At 59.6% G+C, this 18,396-nt stretch overlaps 1 protein-coding gene across 4 annotated transcripts in view; it reads right to left on the minus strand.

Moving 5' to 3' along the window:
• Positions 1-5,380: 5,380 nt before the first annotated feature.
• Positions 5,381-18,396, minus strand: part of LOC138397602 (sodium- and chloride-dependent GABA transporter 2) — a 35,472-nt gene continuing 22,456 nt past the window's right edge. For all 4 annotated transcript variants that reach the window (XM_069491815.1, XM_069491818.1, XM_069491817.1 and 1 more), the window contains 9 exons: positions 17,216-17,350; positions 11,023-11,126; positions 10,209-10,333; positions 8,633-8,745; positions 8,177-8,314; positions 7,403-7,505; positions 6,856-6,956; positions 5,760-5,930; positions 5,381-5,561 (listed from right to left, as the gene is read on the minus strand). In XM_069491815.1, coding sequence (XP_069347916.1) covers positions 5,439-5,561; positions 5,760-5,930; positions 6,856-6,956; positions 7,403-7,505; positions 8,177-8,314; positions 8,633-8,745; positions 10,209-10,333; positions 11,023-11,126; positions 17,216-17,350 — 1,113 coding nt within the window. In that variant the 3' untranslated portion in view covers positions 5,381-5,438. The remainder of the gene's footprint in view (positions 5,562-5,759; positions 5,931-6,855; positions 6,957-7,402; positions 7,506-8,176; positions 8,315-8,632; positions 8,746-10,208; positions 10,334-11,022; positions 11,127-17,215; positions 17,351-18,396) is intronic.

An 18,396-nucleotide genomic window follows, 5' to 3' on the forward strand; every position in this document is an offset into this window, starting at 1 on the left:
GCCACCGTCCCCCTCCCACTGTGGCCCCTCCCTGCAGACAGCGCCCTCCAGTGGGCACGTCCCAGGGTGACCCTCCGGCACTGGGCGCAGCCACCCCCTCAGGCAGGGAAGAGGCTCAGGGACCACACTGGCCCCTCCTCTTGCTCCTATCCTGGCCCCTGTCCCTGCCCCTCTCCCCATGGCCCTCCCAGCACCAACGCTGTCCTAGGGAAGGGGTGGGGGGCACAGGGCAGGGCACAGCCCTCTCTTACCAGAGCAGCAGATGGGAGCCCCGACTCCAGGCTGCAAACTCCTGGGAGGGAGCTGGCCTCGCTGGCCAGGGCAGGGCAGGAGGGTGAATCACACGCTGGAGTTTTCCACCAGTGCCTGCCCCTCTGGCTTCACGGCAGGGCTCCAGTCTAGACCTTCACAACCACTACACTTCCCTTGGGATTTTCCTAGAAAAACACTCTGAGCACATCTCGAGAAGCACAATGTAGAAAGGACACAGGCTTGCGGTCAGACACCCCGGTATCATGTGTGAGTCATGTCAGCCAAGTAAGTGTCTGAGCCTCGGTTTCCCCATCTGTCAAAGGCAGATAGCACCTCCTTTGCAGGGCTGCTGTGAGGGCTGGGGACAAGCAGGGGTGGGGAACCTGTGGCCTTCAGATTTCAAGGTTGTTCTTTTTTAAGCACCAAAGGCGGCAAGAAACGCTCCATCTTTCCCTGCTGCAGCCCTTTTACTAAAAGGGTTTGTCCTGTGAAATGTGGATTCAGTCCAAGGCTGCACTGACGGACCCACAAAACCCCGTGTGTCCTGGCGTTTGCGGCTCCTCCGCAGCAGGTGGGAGGGGCGCGCCCGGCCCCAGGCAGCGCTGGGGGTGCTCCCGGGTGTGCAGGGGGGGAGTTGTGGGGAGAAGGGGAAATTTCCCTTCACATGTGCTTCCTCTTTGTATTTTAGAACTTCCTGGCAGGGCTGGGGTGTGAAGTGGGCGCCTCCGTCTGTAGTTTTCCACCAGCCTCCCCACCCCCCAGTCTCTCGGCATCTCCTGGGGGATCCCCACCCGACAGGCCAGGGCAGGTCGCGCTTCTCAGCCCCCGGCCTCTGTGAAGCCACAAGCCCAGCACAGGCGGCTCTGGCAGGGCAGGCCGTGGCCCGGCCAGGACCCACACCCTCGATACCCAGCACTCAGCTGTCGGGGTGGCCTGTCCCGCATGCCGGGCCCACCGTGATTGGCCACAGAGCTGACTGCAGGGGGACACAGAAGTCCATGAGATTGCCCGGTCGCAGCTCTTCCAGAACAAAATGCTGCCTCTCCATAAAGGGAAGAAAGAGGGCAGAGGGTCTGGCTGGGCAAGGGGTGACTTTCCTCATTCATTCATTCAACACCCTTATCCAGGGCCGACAGCGTGGCATGCTTTCTGCCAGGACATGGGGGTGCTGAGTGACCGGCAATGGCCCAGCAGTCCTGCCACCAGTCCTTCCCCTTGTGGGAGAAGGCTGCCTTGTTTGAGCTGGCCTCAGAAATGGAGTTTGATTTTCCCCCGAAAATATCTGCCCGACCCCTCCCTGTCTTTATCCAACTGCCTCTGATCTCCGTCTTCCCACCTTAATGTTGAGCCCACCCTGACTCAAGCCCACCCCAGTATCCCCACCCCCGACACCCACGGAGTGTTCAGACCAATTGGTAAACTCCTGCAGGCCAGAGACCCCATCTGTGCAAAAGACAAGATCCCTGGAAAGTCTCGCTGAGACAGTGAAGGGAGATGCGGTCAATGAGCCAGTCACCCTGCTGCGGTGAGGACTGTGGGCCCCACAGAATGTTCTCCTCACCACCCTCGTCTCCTAACCCCTGTGTGCTGTGAGAGGACCTGGCGTGGGACCTATTTCCCAAGCATCGAGCTCAGACTAGGAGTTTTACATGTTACCTTATTTAATCCCCTTAAGAACCTTGAAATGCAGAAATTATTAGCCCCATTTTACAGATGAGAAAACTGAGGTGAACAGAAGCTAAGTGATTTGTTCCAAGGCCATGCACTAGTGAGTGATGGAGCTGGGATTTGAATCTGGGCCTCTTGGTCCCAAAAATCTATACTGGTTCCACTGTAGCACACTGGTCCCAGACCACAGAAATCTGAAGGGCAAGGGGCTTGTTTCTTAATTCTTTGTTTCTGCCCCTAGCATTTAATACAGTGCTGTCTCAGGGAAGACACTCAGTGTTGATGGATGGATGAATGGACGGATGCAACTTGAGGGGAGAAAAATGATCCCAGGCTTCCCTTTTTGGGGAGGGCGTTGTTCTCCCAGAACCAGAGGATGGACGAGGGCCTGGGGGCTCCGGGCCTGCTTTCCTGGACACTATGCTGTGCTGAGCAGGACCACGGGATGCGGGGGTATTTAGGGCTCCCTCTTCCTTGGCCCCTAGCAAAAATGCTTAGCTCAGTAAACGTGTGGCTTCCTCCCTGGGGCCCAGCGCGACCTGATGCTGGGCGCTGGGGAGGCCGGGGCAGTGGAGCTGTCTCTGAACATATTTCTTGGGCTTTTTTGTTACACTGACAGCCCGGAGTGGTGGGGCTGGAGCTGAGGGAATAGGATGGACTTGCTTGAACATGTCCCCAGGCAGCTGTGCCTGTACCCTCTACTGGACCCGACAACACTGCGATGCAAGTAGTATTACTCCCATTTTATAGAGAAGAAAACTAAGGGTCAGAGAGGTTAGCTTGTCCCAGGTCACACAGCTAGTAAGTCAGAGGGCCAGGATCCACGCCAGGACTTCAAGCCCCTATAAAGGCGTGTGCTTGGCTGGTGTCTCTGAGTTTGTGCACATTTGTTGGAGGACAGGGAGGGACTGCGAGTGCAGCACACGCGTGGATCTGAGACCTGGGTACACGTGCACGCATGAGGCCCCAGGGCAGCCTGGCGGGCTCAGCGCCCCAGTGGCTTCCCTGCAGCCCTGGGCTGCGTCTCTCACTGTGCAGCCCCCGTGCTCCTCGCCCCGTTGGGCTAGTGCCTGCCCCAGGCTCCCCCGCCTTCTCCCCAACAGGCCTGGCCTCCCCCTTCCTTTTGCGTCTCCTTCCGCTGGGAACTACAGGATCCCTACGGGTTTTCCTTCCCAGCAGGGAAAGCAGCAGGGGCTGACAGCTGACCACCACTATCTCTCCACCCTCATTGGCTAAAGCCACGTCCAGGTCGTCCAGGTACACAGGGTTCCTTTCCCCCCCTGACCCGGCCGTCAGCACCCCCACACCCCAGCCTGCCAGCCCCACCTGGGCTGTTGGGGCCTCTCCCCTCACCCACCCCCCACCTGGCTTAACGACTTCAGGCCGTTGGGCACCAGTGACTGAAAAAACACACCCATTACTCCATTTGAGCCCCAGGACAAACCCAGGGAGGTGCCTGGTACCAACTCCGTCTGAAAACAAAGAACGTGAGTTCCACGCAACTCCTGCAGAGACGCGGCAAGGTAGAGGCCAGTGGGATCCAGACCCCTGTCCCCTGATCCTCACGCCCACAGGTGGTCACCATGCCATATTCCACCGTCGATGACTCTCCTAAACAGGACTCCGGTCACCGTGCTGAACCGCCTACATCCCTTCAAGGCGCGCAGACCCCGGTGGCGTTGACGGGGGACGGACAGCGAGCCGGTCGTGGTGCCCTGGGGCAGCCTCCCCAGCCCGCCCAGCCCCGTCGCCAGGCGCCTTCCCACACCCCAGTTTTCCTTTCTCACAGCTCTTTGCTCTTCTCTTTCGTAGCATTTGTCACATTTGTTGTTTAAGAAATTGTGTCTGCTTTTGCTCACTGTGTAGCACGGCACGGCACGGCACGGCACGGCAGGGCACGGCACGGCAGGGCACGGCACGGCAGGGCACGGCGCGGCAGGGCAGGGCACGGCACGGCAGGGCACGGCAGGGCACGGCAGGGCACGGCACGGCAGGGCAGGGCACGGCACGGCAGGGCATGGCAGGGCACGGCAGGGCACGGCACGGCAGGGCACGGCACGGCAGGGCACGGCGCGGCAGGGCAGGGCACGGCACGGCAGGGCACGGCAGGGCACGGCACGGCACGGCAGGGCACGGCGCGGCAGGGCACGGCATGGCAGGGCACGGCAGGGCACGGCACGGCACGAGTTCTGTGAACGGTGTCCGGCCAACAGGCTGCCGCTGCACGTGTCCCGCTGCGGCATCCTGCTCCCACCTGACACGTGGCTGACCGGCCCCTCGGGAAACGCCGACCAGGCGACCAGGCGTTCTGCAGGAAGCAGCAGCCAAGGCCGACACCAGTGGGCTGCGGGTCATTATTTTTTACAAACTCTTCACGTGACAACAAATCAAAACTTGAAGACTAGCAAAGATTTCAGCGCATTTTCCTACTGACGTTCAAAAGACTAAGAAAATCGCCCGGGAACCTGCACGCCCTTAGACTGCGGCTCCAAGAGTTGCAGGGCGCTCCCGATCAGCCCCAGAAGCACCGTCTGGACAGGTGGGGACACAGGCAGACGCCTGGGCACGCAGTCGGGGAAATGCAGCTCGTGTGCGCCACTTCCAGACACACACAGCAGCAGCCAGGGACACAGGGCCCCGGCTCCCTGCCACCTGGTCACAGGGGAGGCTGCAGAGACACACCGTGGGGCCCCCGAGGGCCACGACCCTGCCCAGGTGGGGTGGCTGTGCCTTTCCCCTGGACCCGTTCATCCCGGCAGCTCAAGTCCGGACAGTGGAGCTGGGGCCATGCAGTGCCACCCCCTGGTGGCCACGTCCAGTAGTGACAACACGTGGCCTCTCCTAGTCCCAGAAGCGCCGGGCGATCCGAGGAAGGGGGTCCCTCTGCTGGCTGAGCCGGGCCGAGGCGGGCGCATGCCGACAGTTTGGCCAGCGGGGCAGGCAAGGGCCAGGCAGGGAGAAGCGGCAGGAGCGTTCCTCTTCTTTTCCTTTAGCTCAGGTCTCCTTCGTGCCTCTCTCAGTTTCCTTTCTTAACTCCACAGCACAGACCCAGGGCAGAGGCTCGGGAAGCGTGGAGAGGCCTGACAGCCTCCTCTGGTCCGCCCTGCACCAGGGCGCCACCTCCGCTTGCTGGGCCACAGGAGGGCTCCGGGAGGAGGCCGCTCTCAAAGTGGGGAGGGGTGGAGGCCGCAGGCAGAGGGACAGAAACCAGGCGGAGCTGCTGAGTCACGCAGATTTAATGGAATGCAAGGTGAGGGGCCTGCAGCCAACCCTGCTCTCCCACCGCCCTCGCCCAGCTCCTCAGGGCCCAGCGCAAAGGATGCTCTTGAAACCCGCTGTCACTTTGCCATGGAGCAGGCAGGCTGGGGTGGGAGGCTGCAGCTCAGAAGAAGGATTCCAAAATATCCCCTTTTGTCTTACCCACCCAGCTGGGGGCAGGGAAGTGCAAGGCTGCCGCGGCCCTGCCCCCTGCAGCTGGCCGCACAGCCAGGCCCCTGGGCACCGTGGGGGGCCTGCCCCTAGCAGTGAGACTCCAGTTCTGTGAGTCTGAGCAGTGAGGTCCTGGGGGTGGCAGGAGTAGAGGGTCTCGCTTGCTGCCGTTGGGGCAGGTCCTCAGCTGGGCACACGAGCTGGCGGATTCTCTGTAAGGAGAGTGGAGGTGGCTGTCATGCGGTTACACGGGGCAGGTCTGCCTGCCCTCCAGGGACCGCCCTGTCACCACAGCCTGTGTCCTCCAGTCACCCAGTGTCTTCCTGAGACTTCTCAGCACTCCCCACGCCGTGCACGGGCCCCCTGCGCGCCAGCTCCTACCCGGCCAGCAGCCCCCGCTAACTCCCTACCTCTCGGAGGGGGCCTTTGAGGGTGCCGAGCTTGTAGACGCTCCAGGCAGGAATGCAGACCATGGAGGACAGAGCCAGGAGCCAGCCCAGGGCGTCCCCCCACCACGGGTACGTGTACTTCTTGTTGTAGGTCAGCGGGGTGTACTTGATCAGGGAGAAGAGGAAGGTGGCCTGGGGGCGAGGGCAGAAGAGAAGGGGGCTGGGGGGCTGTGCCCCGCGCTCCACGCCCACAGAGATCGCGCTCCAGGCCTGAACGTGCCTCCAGGCTGGTCGCAGCCACCAGGCCTCCAGTCTCCATCCGCACTCTGGCTCCGGGCACCCCAGCTGTGGTTTCCTGGGCATGCACCCTGTCACCCCAGGGCCCCGGGCCCCTCTGCACGTGGCTGGCTCCCAACTGGGACATGATTGTGTGCCTGCTGGGTGCTTTTCAAGTGTGTAACTACCTCTCCGGCACCAAGAGTTTGGGCTGCAAGCACCTCAAGGAGAGGGATCGTGCCTCCCTCTCCCCATCCCTCGCTTCCACCCCGCACCCGGGGCTGCTCAGGGAACGGCTGACACGAAGGGAGGACGCCAGAGGACGCAGCACATTGCCGTTTAAGGCTCAGACCCTGGAGCCAGGCAGCCTGGGTTTGAGCCCCAGCTCTCTGTAACTTTCTGGGTTGAATGAGCCGTAGCCTCGGTTTCGTCTGCACAACGAGGGTGACGGCGACACGGCACGGGCTTTGTGAGACTAAAATGAGTTGATACGTGTGAACACGCCGTGTCCCGCCAGAGCAGGGGCCCCGTGACTGCCGCTGCCCTTACTGCTGTGGGGAGGAGAATTGACAGGAGCCACCCAACGCACTTGAGCGCCCGTCCTGCCTGTGACGCTACATTCCCACCGTGGTGTCGGTCGCACCGTCTGACCGCGCTGGAGCCCAGGTTATCATGAAACGGAAAGGAGGACTCCATCCTGCTGTAGTGGTCTAGAATCCAACAGGAGGATGAATGGAAACCTAAGGCGAGTTTCCATTCCCAGGGAGAGGTCCGCTGGAGGGCCAATGGCCACCATTGCTCCCTCCCACCACCTGGCTTCGTCCCTTGGGGACTTCCTTACTGTGCACACGGCTGGAGTGAGGAAGAGCCAGCAGTATCTGATAAGAGGCCACGGCCTGTACCCAATCATATCTTCAATGTTGTCATAGAAGCGCCTGGCTCCTACCACGGGGAGAAGAAGAGGGGGAGAGAGACCGTTCGCCAGCGCCCACCCAGGATGGGGCCACACGCGGACTAGGATGGGCAAGGACTGGCAGATAGAAGACATCACGGTTGTCTGTTCAAATCACCAGCGGCAGGCAGAACTTGGCTTAGGTAAAGGCAGTAACTTCCTGATCATCAGGGTTGTTAAAAGCTGAAAAGGTTTGGGCAGGACAGGACACGGGCCCACCTGAGGGTCTAGGTGCAGCTCTAACCAGGATTGTGGGCAAGGTGACTTTGGAGGGTGCTTCCAAAGGTAGCAATTTAGGATTCTCAAGACGTTTGAGGTTGGGTAGAGGAGGAGTCCCAGGAAAACGTGGGTATGAGCAGTGGATGTCTCTCTTCTGTCTAAGGGCCCTGGGGTGGCGGAGAGTACTGGGGTGGGGCCCAGGGGAGGAGCCACTCACCATAAACCCAAGCCACACACAGGGACTCAAAGATGGCCACGAACAGGAGGCACATGCCGCTGGCTGCGTAGTAGTCAAAGAGCTGGAACACGTACATCCCGCCCTGCGTGGGGAGGGTATAAAAGGGACTTTACCCAGAGGAAACAGATCCACCCCTATGCCTTGAGCCTCACACCGCCGGGGCACAGAGCGGAGTCGGTGAGGGTCAGAGGAGACAGATAATCAAAGAGAATGTGATTTGTACGCTGTACGGCACTAGGCATATATGAGATGCTAATTTTTACGATGGAAGACAGGTGAAATCAGACAGCTGTAGTTAGATTACCCCTGAGAACATTTAGGACTGAGCCAGAAGCCCCCGACATAGAGTGTACTCTTCGGGGAGGAGGACGGAGGGGCTGGCACTGGTCTCCTCCCTCTGCCCTCGAGCACACACGGAGTGTCGCCAGCCCGGGGCTCCCTGGCGCCCTTCGAAGTCTGCACACAGAACTTGGTGCCACGCTTGGGAGGTCACGGGTCTCGCCGCACAGGCCGTTCTGCCCCGCCCAGGCCTGCCCAGCCATCCTCGCCACACTGCCCTCTCCCACCCCAGAGGCAGGTCCAGAGCCCAAAGGCCAGAGGAGGGACTCGCTCCTTGTCCTTCTGTGGAGGGGAGAAGAGGGGCCCGGAAGGCTGCCTGCGACCTGGACCCACAGCGTCTGCCCCGCCCCACCGGTGTTGCCGCTTGGTCCCTCCTCCTCCTCACCGGGTCCCCTCCGGCCTCCCAGCCCGCACCTCTGTGAGCATGAGCAGCCCGACCAGGAAGGACACGACAGACACTCCGAGGATGAGGGTCTCCCTCCGGTTCTTCTTGCGGAACACACAGGGGTACATGTCCACCAGCGCCGTCACCAGGCTCTCTACGCACACAAACTGGTGAGAGGCGAGAGACTTGGAGGGAAAGCGAGCTCCCAGGACAAGCCCTGCCAGCCAGCTCCGGCTTCCTGCTCCCAGGGCCACCAGCCAGCCTCCCTGTCTCAAGTCCCCGAGCTGCTGTCATCGAACGATCAGGGCTGGACCCACCCGTCAAGCTCCCCTGGGTCCCCGGAAGGGCATCCACTTCTGACATTTGCCCAGTCCCCAACTATTTTATGGTCCCTTGGGGCATAAAGCTCGACCCTGCGGGCTCCGCTCCCCTCCCCAGCCCCATCCCGCTCGTCCGTCAGGCTGTACGTGGCCACCGCCTGGTACCTGGCTGTCCAGTCCCAGGAGCACGACCATGAAGAAGAAGCAGCAGGCCCACAGAGGAGAGAAGGGCAGCATCACCACAGCCCGGGGGTAGGCGATGAAGGCCAGGCCAGGGCCTGCAGCAGGGGACAGAGGACTCAGCCAGTGCCTGGGCCGGCTGCAGGCCTGGCGCAACCCCGCGGCTTCCCAGGCGGGGCCGTGGGACAGCAGGAGCTCGAGGAAACGTCCCCCCGATATACCGTCACCGCCACCATCCTCACCCGGCAGCCACCAAACCTCCGCCCAGTTGCCACCTCCCCAGGTACTGTCTGCCGCATTCTCGCTGGCAAGGACAGGACCTCCAGGTCACAGGAGCAAAGGTCTTTGGCTCTAAGAGGGCCCCGCTCTCCAGAGCTACGGCCCCAGACCAGAGTTTCAAACTGGAAATGGACTCAGGAGCCAGCGGCCAGCCCAGTGCCGGCCACAGGGGGCTGCAAGAGCAGTGGCACCCCAGCGGAGCGAGTCACTCTGTCCTGTTCAGCAAGTCTGCAGGTGGCGCCAGAGGAAACACCCCTGAGGCCAGGTCTGGCCTGGGCCCTCCGGCCCACTGCCCTGTCACCCACGGTGAGTGAGCTGGCACCAGTGTCAGAACGCACTGACACCCGTCCTCTCAGTCAGTGAGTATTCCTCTCAGCTGACTCGAGTGACGCAGTTCGTGTGCTCGAGCCTGGGTCCAGCCACAGGAAGCTGCCGCTGAAAAGTGGAGTATGACCGTGACCTTGGCCCTGTTGACTTCCTCAAGTCTCGCTTCGCACACGGCAAGATGGGACGATGCCAGGACCTCCCTCCCAGGCTACATCGGAGAGCACAGGCAACGTGCTTCACACAGTGCTTGGCATACAGTAAGTGCTTAATAAAAGTGAGACATTGTCCTTTTTAAATGGTCAGTAATGTCAGCTGCCCAGCAGGTATGCGCTTGTGAGTGCCACTGTGAACAACTGCCTTGGGACAGAGCAAAAGGGGACGGTCCCCGAGAACAGGCGACGAGCAAGGGAGACACTTTACAGCTCATCCAGATGGGGCCAGGGCTTGGTTTTATTTAAAAGCAACAACAACACTACAGGGCAGAAAGCCGGTCACTCAAAAAGGGGAAAGTCCATGTGCTGATGGAACCTTATCTCCAGAGACAGTTTAAAGCGAACAAGGCCAGGTGCAGAATCATGTGTAGAGTGCGTTATCATTTGGTTTTTAAAAAGAGGGTAAGAAACAGAAATAGTAATATGTATGTATGTATTTGTGTGTGTGTGTGTATATATTTTCTCATATATGTCTAAACTATTTCTGGAAGGATAAACAAGAAGTTGATACCACTGGCTACCTCCAAAGTAATGCACTGGAAGCCAGGGATGGGGACAGGGATGTTCCCTGTGTACCCACCCCCTCGTTGAAGTGGGCGCGACTGTTTAATTCTCCCCCAGGTCTTCCCAGAACACATCCGCTGACGGGTGGGCGCAGTTCGCCCAGAGTGTGGGTGACACCAGAAAGGCCTGTGGGTCCTGGTGCCAAAAGCTCAGCCCAGGCCCCGCCCAGCCACACCCACCTGACTCGGCCACCTGGGCGATGGGCACCCCCTGCTCCTGCGCCATGAAGCCCAGGATGGAGAAGATGGCGAACCCGGCCACAAAGCTGGTGCCGCTGTTGAGGAAGCAGAGGGCGATGCAGTCCCTGGGGACAGGGGAGGGAGAGGTGGGGACAGGCCAGTCAGAAAGGGGCTGTCGGTGTCTCAGACTTCCTGCCCCAGAGCCAGCGGGAGCCCTGGGCGTCCAGAGTTCAAACGACCACTCAGGGTGCTGGTCCAGGGTGGGCTTTGCTCCTCCCACCACCCCACCCACCACCCCCTAGCTCAGACGAGGAATAAATCAAGGTTGTCCTAAAAGAATGAGGCCCTGAGGAAGTAAAACATGAATCTCAACATGACAAACTGCCACACAGCTGCCCCTCCCAGCACACTGCCACCACGCCAGGGGACACTGCCCTCTGCCATAGTCCCGCCTAGTATGCAAACTCAGGGGACGGGGACACGGGAACCCCAAACAACAAAGAACTCTTAGTTGCCCAAATTTGATTGTGAGGTAGGTGCACGATATGATTTGTTCAGCTATATTTCAGCTAATGTTGACATCAGCTTGAATTCTCTGGGCATGAGTCTCCAGGCAGAAGGGAGCCACAGGGACACGAAGCAAGCAGGGTGCGAAGGAGGGAGCTGAGGGGCGACGTGAAGACAGGGGGGAGTCAGGCTACTGGCACAGCCTGGGGCGCTGGGCACAGAAGGCCAGGCCGGGAGCCGGGGCTGGTGCGGCTGGGGGGCAGGAGAGGGACAGAGGGACTCGGTGCGGCTCGGCCCTCCCCCTCACCTGTAGCAGTTGTTGTGGTACTTGTTGTAGCTGCCCAGGGCCGTGAGGCACCCGAGGCAGATGGCAAACGAGAAGAAGATCTGGGTGCCCGCGTCCATCCACACCTACGAGGGAAGAGGGGAGGAAGCCGAGCTCCAGGGAACCCAGGCCTCGTGGAGGGACACAGGCAGGGGGCTGGACGGAAACCCAGGTGCAGGCACCCCGCCAGCCCTGCCAGCTCCACTCCACGGCTCCCAGACATTTCCTGGGCACTGCCAGGATGGAGCAGGCACCAGAAACTCAACGGAAGGGCCCGAGGACCCACGGTGCAGGCGTGTGGGAGGGTGGGACGTGCCCTGGATCAGAGCTGGGCCTGCTGTTGGGGTTTCGATCCCGGGCCCTGCCCTGCTGTCTGCTGTCTGCGGCTGCAGGGCCGCGCCCAGCACGGAAGGAACCGGGCACAGCGTCTCTAGGAATGTGGGGCCTAATAGTGGAGCCACCACGCGTGTGCAGCGCTGCGCCCCCGTCTCAGAACCCTCTCTGTGAAAACAGGGAGAGGCACCCTCGGCCCACAGAAACGCGTCTGGGAGGGCTTTGTTCTCTGTGGGGGAAGCCGCTCTCCCGCCAAACACAGGGGAGGTTGTGACTGTTGTTGTCCCAGCTGGCCGGCCCAGCCGTGCGCGCTGCGATTTAGAGTCAACAGCTAGAATAACATCCCCAAGAGAAAGAACATCAAGGCAACAGAACAAAGCAGCCCTGCAGATCTGCGGGAGGTGGGGCCTGGGCTGCGGACCCTCCCCCAGCCCTCCCACCTGCAGCAGATGCGAGCACCACATGGGCACAGCGGGCACGGAGAGCCGTGGACGAAGACGTGGCCAGGGCAGGTGTCCCTCACGTGTCTGTGTTCCTAACAGCAAGGATGCCCCCGGCCGTGCCTTCTCCCTGGCCCCATCCCAGCAGCCCCCAAACAGGCCCTGCTTTCCGTGACCCCTCCGTCCTCCCTCCTCCCTCCCCCAGCACCAGGCCTGCAGTCCCCGCACGCCAAAGCCGCGGCCTTTCTCGTCCACGTGCCTCACCCCTTCCCCGTCTTTGCTTTGCCTGCCCAACCCTCACCACCACCCTCAGCCCTGCCCCCAGCTCTCTCTTCTTGCTCTCATCCCCACCACGATGACCCTGGCCTCTGCCCTCCTGGGGTCCAGGGGACCCCCGGGCAAGCTGACAGCCTCAGGGTCACACTGAGTCCTCAGCCAACTTCCCCAGTCGACACACTAACCCTCCAGGCCTGGAGGAGAACCCAGAAGCCAAATCCTTTTCAAAGCTTCCTGGGTGATCCCAAGGAACAGCTGCTGCGGGACCCCTGCCCATAGCCCCTGGAACCGGTGTCAGGGACACACCCGGGGACTCCTCCTCCTGCTGCACCTCCACCTCTGCAGGAACGGACAGAGCAGGGAATGGTAGGGGGAAGGGCGGTGTCTCCAGCGTCTGTCCCGGTGCCCACTGCAACCCCATTCTGGTGCATTCTGCAGGGCGGGCCTTGCCACCAGGGAACGGGGGTCTGTGGCAAGAAGCACAGAAGACTCAGAGCAGCTGAGCAGCAAGGAAACAGCTCAGAAGGGCAGAAGCACCAGGGAAACTTTTTTAAACGTGAGGAAGAATTACGATGGGGAAGGGAGAGAGGGTTTCGGGATTTATATCAGAAGTCAGAGAAGCAAGGGGTGGGAATGCAAGGCAAACCGGGGGACAGGCAGGCGGAGCGCTGGCAAAAGTCAGCACGATGCCACGCCAAGCCCAAGCAGATGCCCGGGCCGGTCTGTTTGCTCCTTCGAGAGATTTCAAATTTTTTCTCTTCTAAAACTCCTGCAGATCCTGTGAGGACAGTCATCTCAGAGAACCTCTGGCACGAAGGTCACTCTGTTCCATCTTGTCCCCGCCTCCCTCGGCAGATCTTGCAGCCAGATCTTGCAGCACAAGGCCCTGAGCTGGGACAGGAAGGATTCACCAGGGTCGGGAGGGATGGGTGGGGAGAAAGGCTCGTCTCCTGGGACTCACAGGTGCTGCACCTGCTAAGCTCCGCACGGTCTCCCAGCAGGTCACCGATGTGGCCCCCAGGACGCGTGCCCCACGCCCAGCGGTGGGCAGGGTGCAGAGTGGGCCACAGTTACCAAGGAAACTGCCCAGTCCTCGGGGGCACTCTGCTGCCCACACGCAGGCAGGGGCGCAACCCTGTGATGACAAAGCTTTGTGAACTTGGGCTTGGGAAGAATAACAAGAGAAATTGTGACTTGGCTGTTCCCCTCGCCCCAGAGGGGGTGTCGGTGGGAGTGGGCCCAGCTGGGAGGAAGCATAATGAGAACAGAGAGGGACACAGCAGGAGGGCGCAAGTTCAGAGCTCAGGGGTTAGATGTGGGGCCTTTGGCCAAAGCCCCTTGCTGGGTGCTTGGCGAGCCCAGCTCTCCGCGCAGCTGCAGCCTGACAGGCCTGCTGGGCGGGGGAGAGCGGCCTCGGGGCCTCGGGGCCGCGGGGCCACAGGGCAAGCTGTTCCGCTGCCTCCCGCTCCAGGAGCACTGGTGTCTGGAACAAAGCTCTGACGTGTCTTTGCTGGGGCAGAAGACCAAGCAAGGAAAAAACAAGTGTGAAAAACACTCGGTGTAGTGTGGGGAAAAAGAAGTCTTTTGGGGAGAGAGGAGGAGAGAAACCTCTAGAAGATCCAGGAAAGATGTTTTCAGCTTTGAGTCTACCCCACCCCCTACTATTTATGTACTATTTTTAGGAAGGCAATGGTGTGTCACGGAAAAAGCATGGATTTTGGAGTCAAACTGATCTGGGCTCAATTCCTGATTTTACTCAATACTGGCTGTGTGATCTTAGGCAAGTCACTCAACCTCTCTGAACCTCCCTTTTCTCATCAGGAAAATGGGTATAACAACAAATAAAATAAGGTATGTAAAATGTCTAACAAATAAATATTCATTTCCTATCTCATCTTCTAGAATAACAAAAAGCAGCCCTTAAAACTCTCAAAATAATTCATATCCTTTGGTTAAGATCTATCATGATGATGCAGACAACAGACTTCAAAAGGCTACTTGGGATAAAACCCAAGCTCCTCCACATGCCAGTTTTGTGGTTCTGGTCACATTTCTTAAGTTTCCTAAGCCTCCCTCCCCTGTCTACCCCCTGACTCACGGGTTAGTCTGAGGGTCAAACTGTGTCAGGCTCTCAGCAAAGTACCTGGCAAATGATAGGTGCTTAATAAATGTTAGCTTTGGCTGTTGTTTGTTGTTGCTTTTTTTTTTCACTCTTTTAGAAACAGGGTCTCGCTCTGTTGCCTAGGCTGGAGTGCAGTGGCCTCAATGGCTAGGGTCACAGGTGTGAGCCACTGCACCTGGCTTCTTACCGGTATTTTAGAAAGCAACTCACCTCTCAGTGATAACGAGTTGACATAGATTTCAATACTAAAATAAAAAGACTAGTTCACTTCCTCCCTAAACAAACCTTTCATTAGAATTGCTTGACACAGGAATGTAAAAGTTTCAGCGAGGGCTTTCTGAACACCGCACTCCATCCCCTGCCCTTATCCGTCTGCCGAAGCACACAGAGCAGACCCCGCGTCGGGACGTGGGAAAGACACAGCGTCCACGTGGCGCGCGCCCTGCCCAGGACAGCCCTGCGTGTCCAGCGCTGTTCCCCAGCGTGAAGGGCAAGCCTGGGGACGCCAGGCAGCCACCTGCCCTGTGCTCTGCAGCCGGGCAGACGGGAGGGAGCGGGTAAGGCAGCATCTCCTGCCTGGCTCCCGGCTCCCGGCCTCGTGCCTGGCAGAGAGGGATGGCTTTGGTCTGTGTGTTGGTGAGCAGGAATCTTGCAGCTTTCCCAAGTGCCAGGCAAGTGCCAGTTGGAATTCTCACACTTCCTGGGGAGTGCCAGCCAGATTCAGTCAGGGCTCTGGCAGGGCATCCCACCCGCAGGCGCTGCTCTGTTCACCCACAGCAAAGGCCTCGCCTCAGCGTGGGGCTGGAACCAGGCAGATAAAAGCGCTGCTCAGAAACTCGGGACCAGGCTCTCAAAACATCTCCCTCCCCGCAGCCTCAAAGCACCTGGAAGACTTACGCTCCCTCGCAGCCTACAGCTGGCTGGAATTAGGATGGCATCCCGGAGTGCAGACTAACAGCCCTATTCCCTACAGTCTCCCGGACACGGGATCACGGCCGCATTAACTCTCAGAGTGGAAGGCTACCTGGTCCACCCGCTTCCTGTTTGCTGGAAGCTGTCACACACCAAACACGGCACCTAGAACAGACCCGGCACGTAACAGATGCTCAACACGCATCTGCCGGATGAATAAGCTATGAGGGGAACAAGGATGAGCAGACAGGGACCTGGTCTCCAAGAGGAGACCATGAGGTATGTGGGGCTTGTCACCCACAGATCTGGTTCCAGCTGCAAGCATGAGGATAGAAAATTCTTTAAGCTCACTAGGCCCTAATTTCCTCGTTGGTCTGCCTCGAGGGTGAGCCGAGATAACAAAAGTAAACCCCTTAACGCCAGGGACAGAATAAGCACGTGACAGTTGCTGGCTATACGTAGCTGATCAGGACAAAGCCATAAATCAGTTCTGGAAATATTGAGCCCCTGTATTCTTTCTCCCTTCCAGCCCACCTGCCTGTGTCCTGCCTGATCAGGCCTCCTTCCTCTCAGGCCCACCTGCAAACGAAGGTGAGCTTTGTAGCTTTGCCACTGGAGCACAGCTCTGCGGCGCCAGGACCACAGTAGCTGTCGTGCACGGGGTCCAGGCCGACTCCTCAGCGGGCCTTCAGAGCCTTCCCCCGACTCTGCTGCCTGCCACCTACTCTCCGTCACAGCCCTTTGGCTCCAGGTAAATCAAAGGGCTCATGATTCACAGAACAGAAGTCCCCTTTGCTTGGCCTGGCACTCACTTGCTGTGACCTTGGGTCACAGTTTGCTCATCTGTGCAACGAGGAATTGCACGGCCGATCTCTGGAGCCCTTCGAGCTGCAACAGCTGTGATTCCACGGTTCGGATGGAAGCCTGCCTGCAGCCCTCGGGCCCACACAGACTGAGGGGCGGCAGCCTGCAGCTCTGTGATGTCCAGCCAATGGCAGGGCAGAAGGATAAGCTTAAGTCCTACCAGAGACTGGTGAGAAACAGCCAGGACCGAGGCCACAGCGGTCCCAGTGGAACTCAGCCTGGAAGAGTCACGGCCCAGGCAGGGCGGCGGGGAGGTTTCAGGGGTCACCTGAAACCCTGCACGGGGAGCCGAGGCCTGTGTGAGCTCAGGACTGTGTGCCCACCCCTCCTCCTGCCCTGTCAGCAGCTTCAGGGACTGCGGCAGCACCTTCCTACTCCAGAGTGTTCGGAAGCCACCCCAGTGTCAGTCTTCCGTGTGCTGGGAGCTGCCCGCCCTTAAGTGACCCAGACAGGCTCTTCCGGCAGCCGAGGGAAGGACCTGTGTTGCACACATGGTCCCCAGGGAGGGTGGCCTCTGCACCGAGGAGTCAGAGAACAGTGCCTAAATGGGTAACAAAATTTCAGGGACTCTGGGGTAGAGCTTAGCCGCACTCTCCTCTAGCCCTCGACGCCTCCTGTCTTTGCCAGCTTTCGAACGGCTGCCAACAAGGAGAAAATGAGAGCCCGGTCAGAGGCAGGGCAGTCTCGCTCCGGGCCTCGCTCCACACACCCTCCTCTCAGCCAGCAGCGCCCCGGCCCGGCCAGAGGAGTCGGGCAGCAGAGGGACGGCAGACCGCGGAGGAAGGAGCCTCCCGACAACCGACAGGAAACTCAACACCAGCCTAGCTGGTGGAGGGAGGCCAGGAGCCGGCCCGGGGCTGAGTCACGTGGGCAGAAGGAGGGGACGGTGGCAGATCGGAGGGTAAGAACTAGACCGGAGGCTCAGTAGACGAGCTCGCCAAGAGTGGGGATTCAGTGGGGAGAACGGCACAGCCCTTGAGTAAAGCTGTTAGTGGCACATTTGCAGCCCCTGAGAAATACCGCTAGGGCTCAGTCCCCTGTGAACCAAGACGGGGCAGCATCAGACGCCTCTAACCACAAACAGCTGCTCACAGACATCGGAGAAGGAAGCGTCCCGCCCCCGTGGACGCCCTGCGTCCGGGCCAGGAGCAGGGACTCCCCCCAGAGCGGGCGGAAGCCTGCGGCTGCCCCTCCAGAGCCACCTGCCAGCCTGTCTGTGGCTCCTTACCTGGGGGTCCCACAGGCGCGTGAGGTTTGGGTACAAGTAAAACTGAATTCCTTGGGCTGCTCCGGGCAGCGTCACCCCTCGAATTAACAGGACCACCAGCATGAGGTAAGGGAACGTGGCTGTGAAGTACACCACCTGGCCAGGACAGAGGAGGGAGAGTCGGGAAGCAGGCGGGGATGGAACTCCCGAGAACAGTCAGGGCTCAGCCCCTCCTGCCCCCTCCCTGTCACCCGGCACAGCTGTCCAGTCCCACCTCCCTGGGCCTCGGGGCCACAGCCTCCCCTCACACTTCCTCCCTCCCGCTTACAGCCCTAGCCTCTCCCGGACACATATTCAGTAAGTGTTTGTTGAGTGGCTAAATGAACTTAGACGCTCTCCCAGCTAGCACGCTTGCAATGACGGCAAGGGCTGTCAGGTAGGAAATATCTGTCACACGTTGTCCCCGCCTCACAGAGCTTACCAGTCAGCACAGCCGGCAGCCCGATCAGGAAGGAAGCTGCCAGAGGCCTCCAGGGCACAAGCCCAGAAGAATTTGGAATGCCCCGAGCCCTCATAACCTCTAGGGCAGAGAGTACCCCAAATTCTTGAGTTGGGAGAGAATCGTTTTGAGATAACTAGTCTTTTTTTTTTTTTTTTTTTTGAGACAGAGTCTCGCTCTGTTGCCCGGGCTAGAGTGAGTGCCGTGGCGTCAGCCTAGCTCACAGCAACCTCAGACTCCTGGGCTTAAGCAATCCTACTGCCTCAGCCTCCCGAGTAGCTGGGACTACAGGCATGCGCCACTATGCCCGGCTAATTTTTTCTATATATATTTTAGTTGTTCAGATAATTTCTTTCTATTTTTAGTAGAGACGGGGTCTCGCTCTTGCTCAGGCTGGTCTTGAACTCCTGACCTTGAGCGATCCACCCGCCTCGGCCTCCCAGAGTGCTAGGATTACAGGCGTGAGCCACCGCACCCGGCCAAGAGATAACTAGTCTTAATGGAATTCTTTTTCCAAAGAACCGTTCCAGGAAACAGGAACCAAGAACAGTGTGCAGGGTGCCCACACACGTTGGACATCCCAAGACCACATTCCCCTGGGGGTGTCCCTCCTGCCCTTCTCACCCTCCTCCACTTGTCTCCTGAACACTACAAGTGCTTGGGCCTGAGTCTGGGAGAGGCACAGAGCAAGGATGGGGGTCAC

This window comes from Eulemur rufifrons, chromosome 16 (assembly GCF_041146395.1).
Source record: "Eulemur rufifrons isolate Redbay chromosome 16, OSU_ERuf_1, whole genome shotgun sequence".
In the NCBI taxonomy this organism is placed as follows: Eukaryota; Metazoa; Chordata; class Mammalia; order Primates; family Lemuridae; genus Eulemur; species Eulemur rufifrons.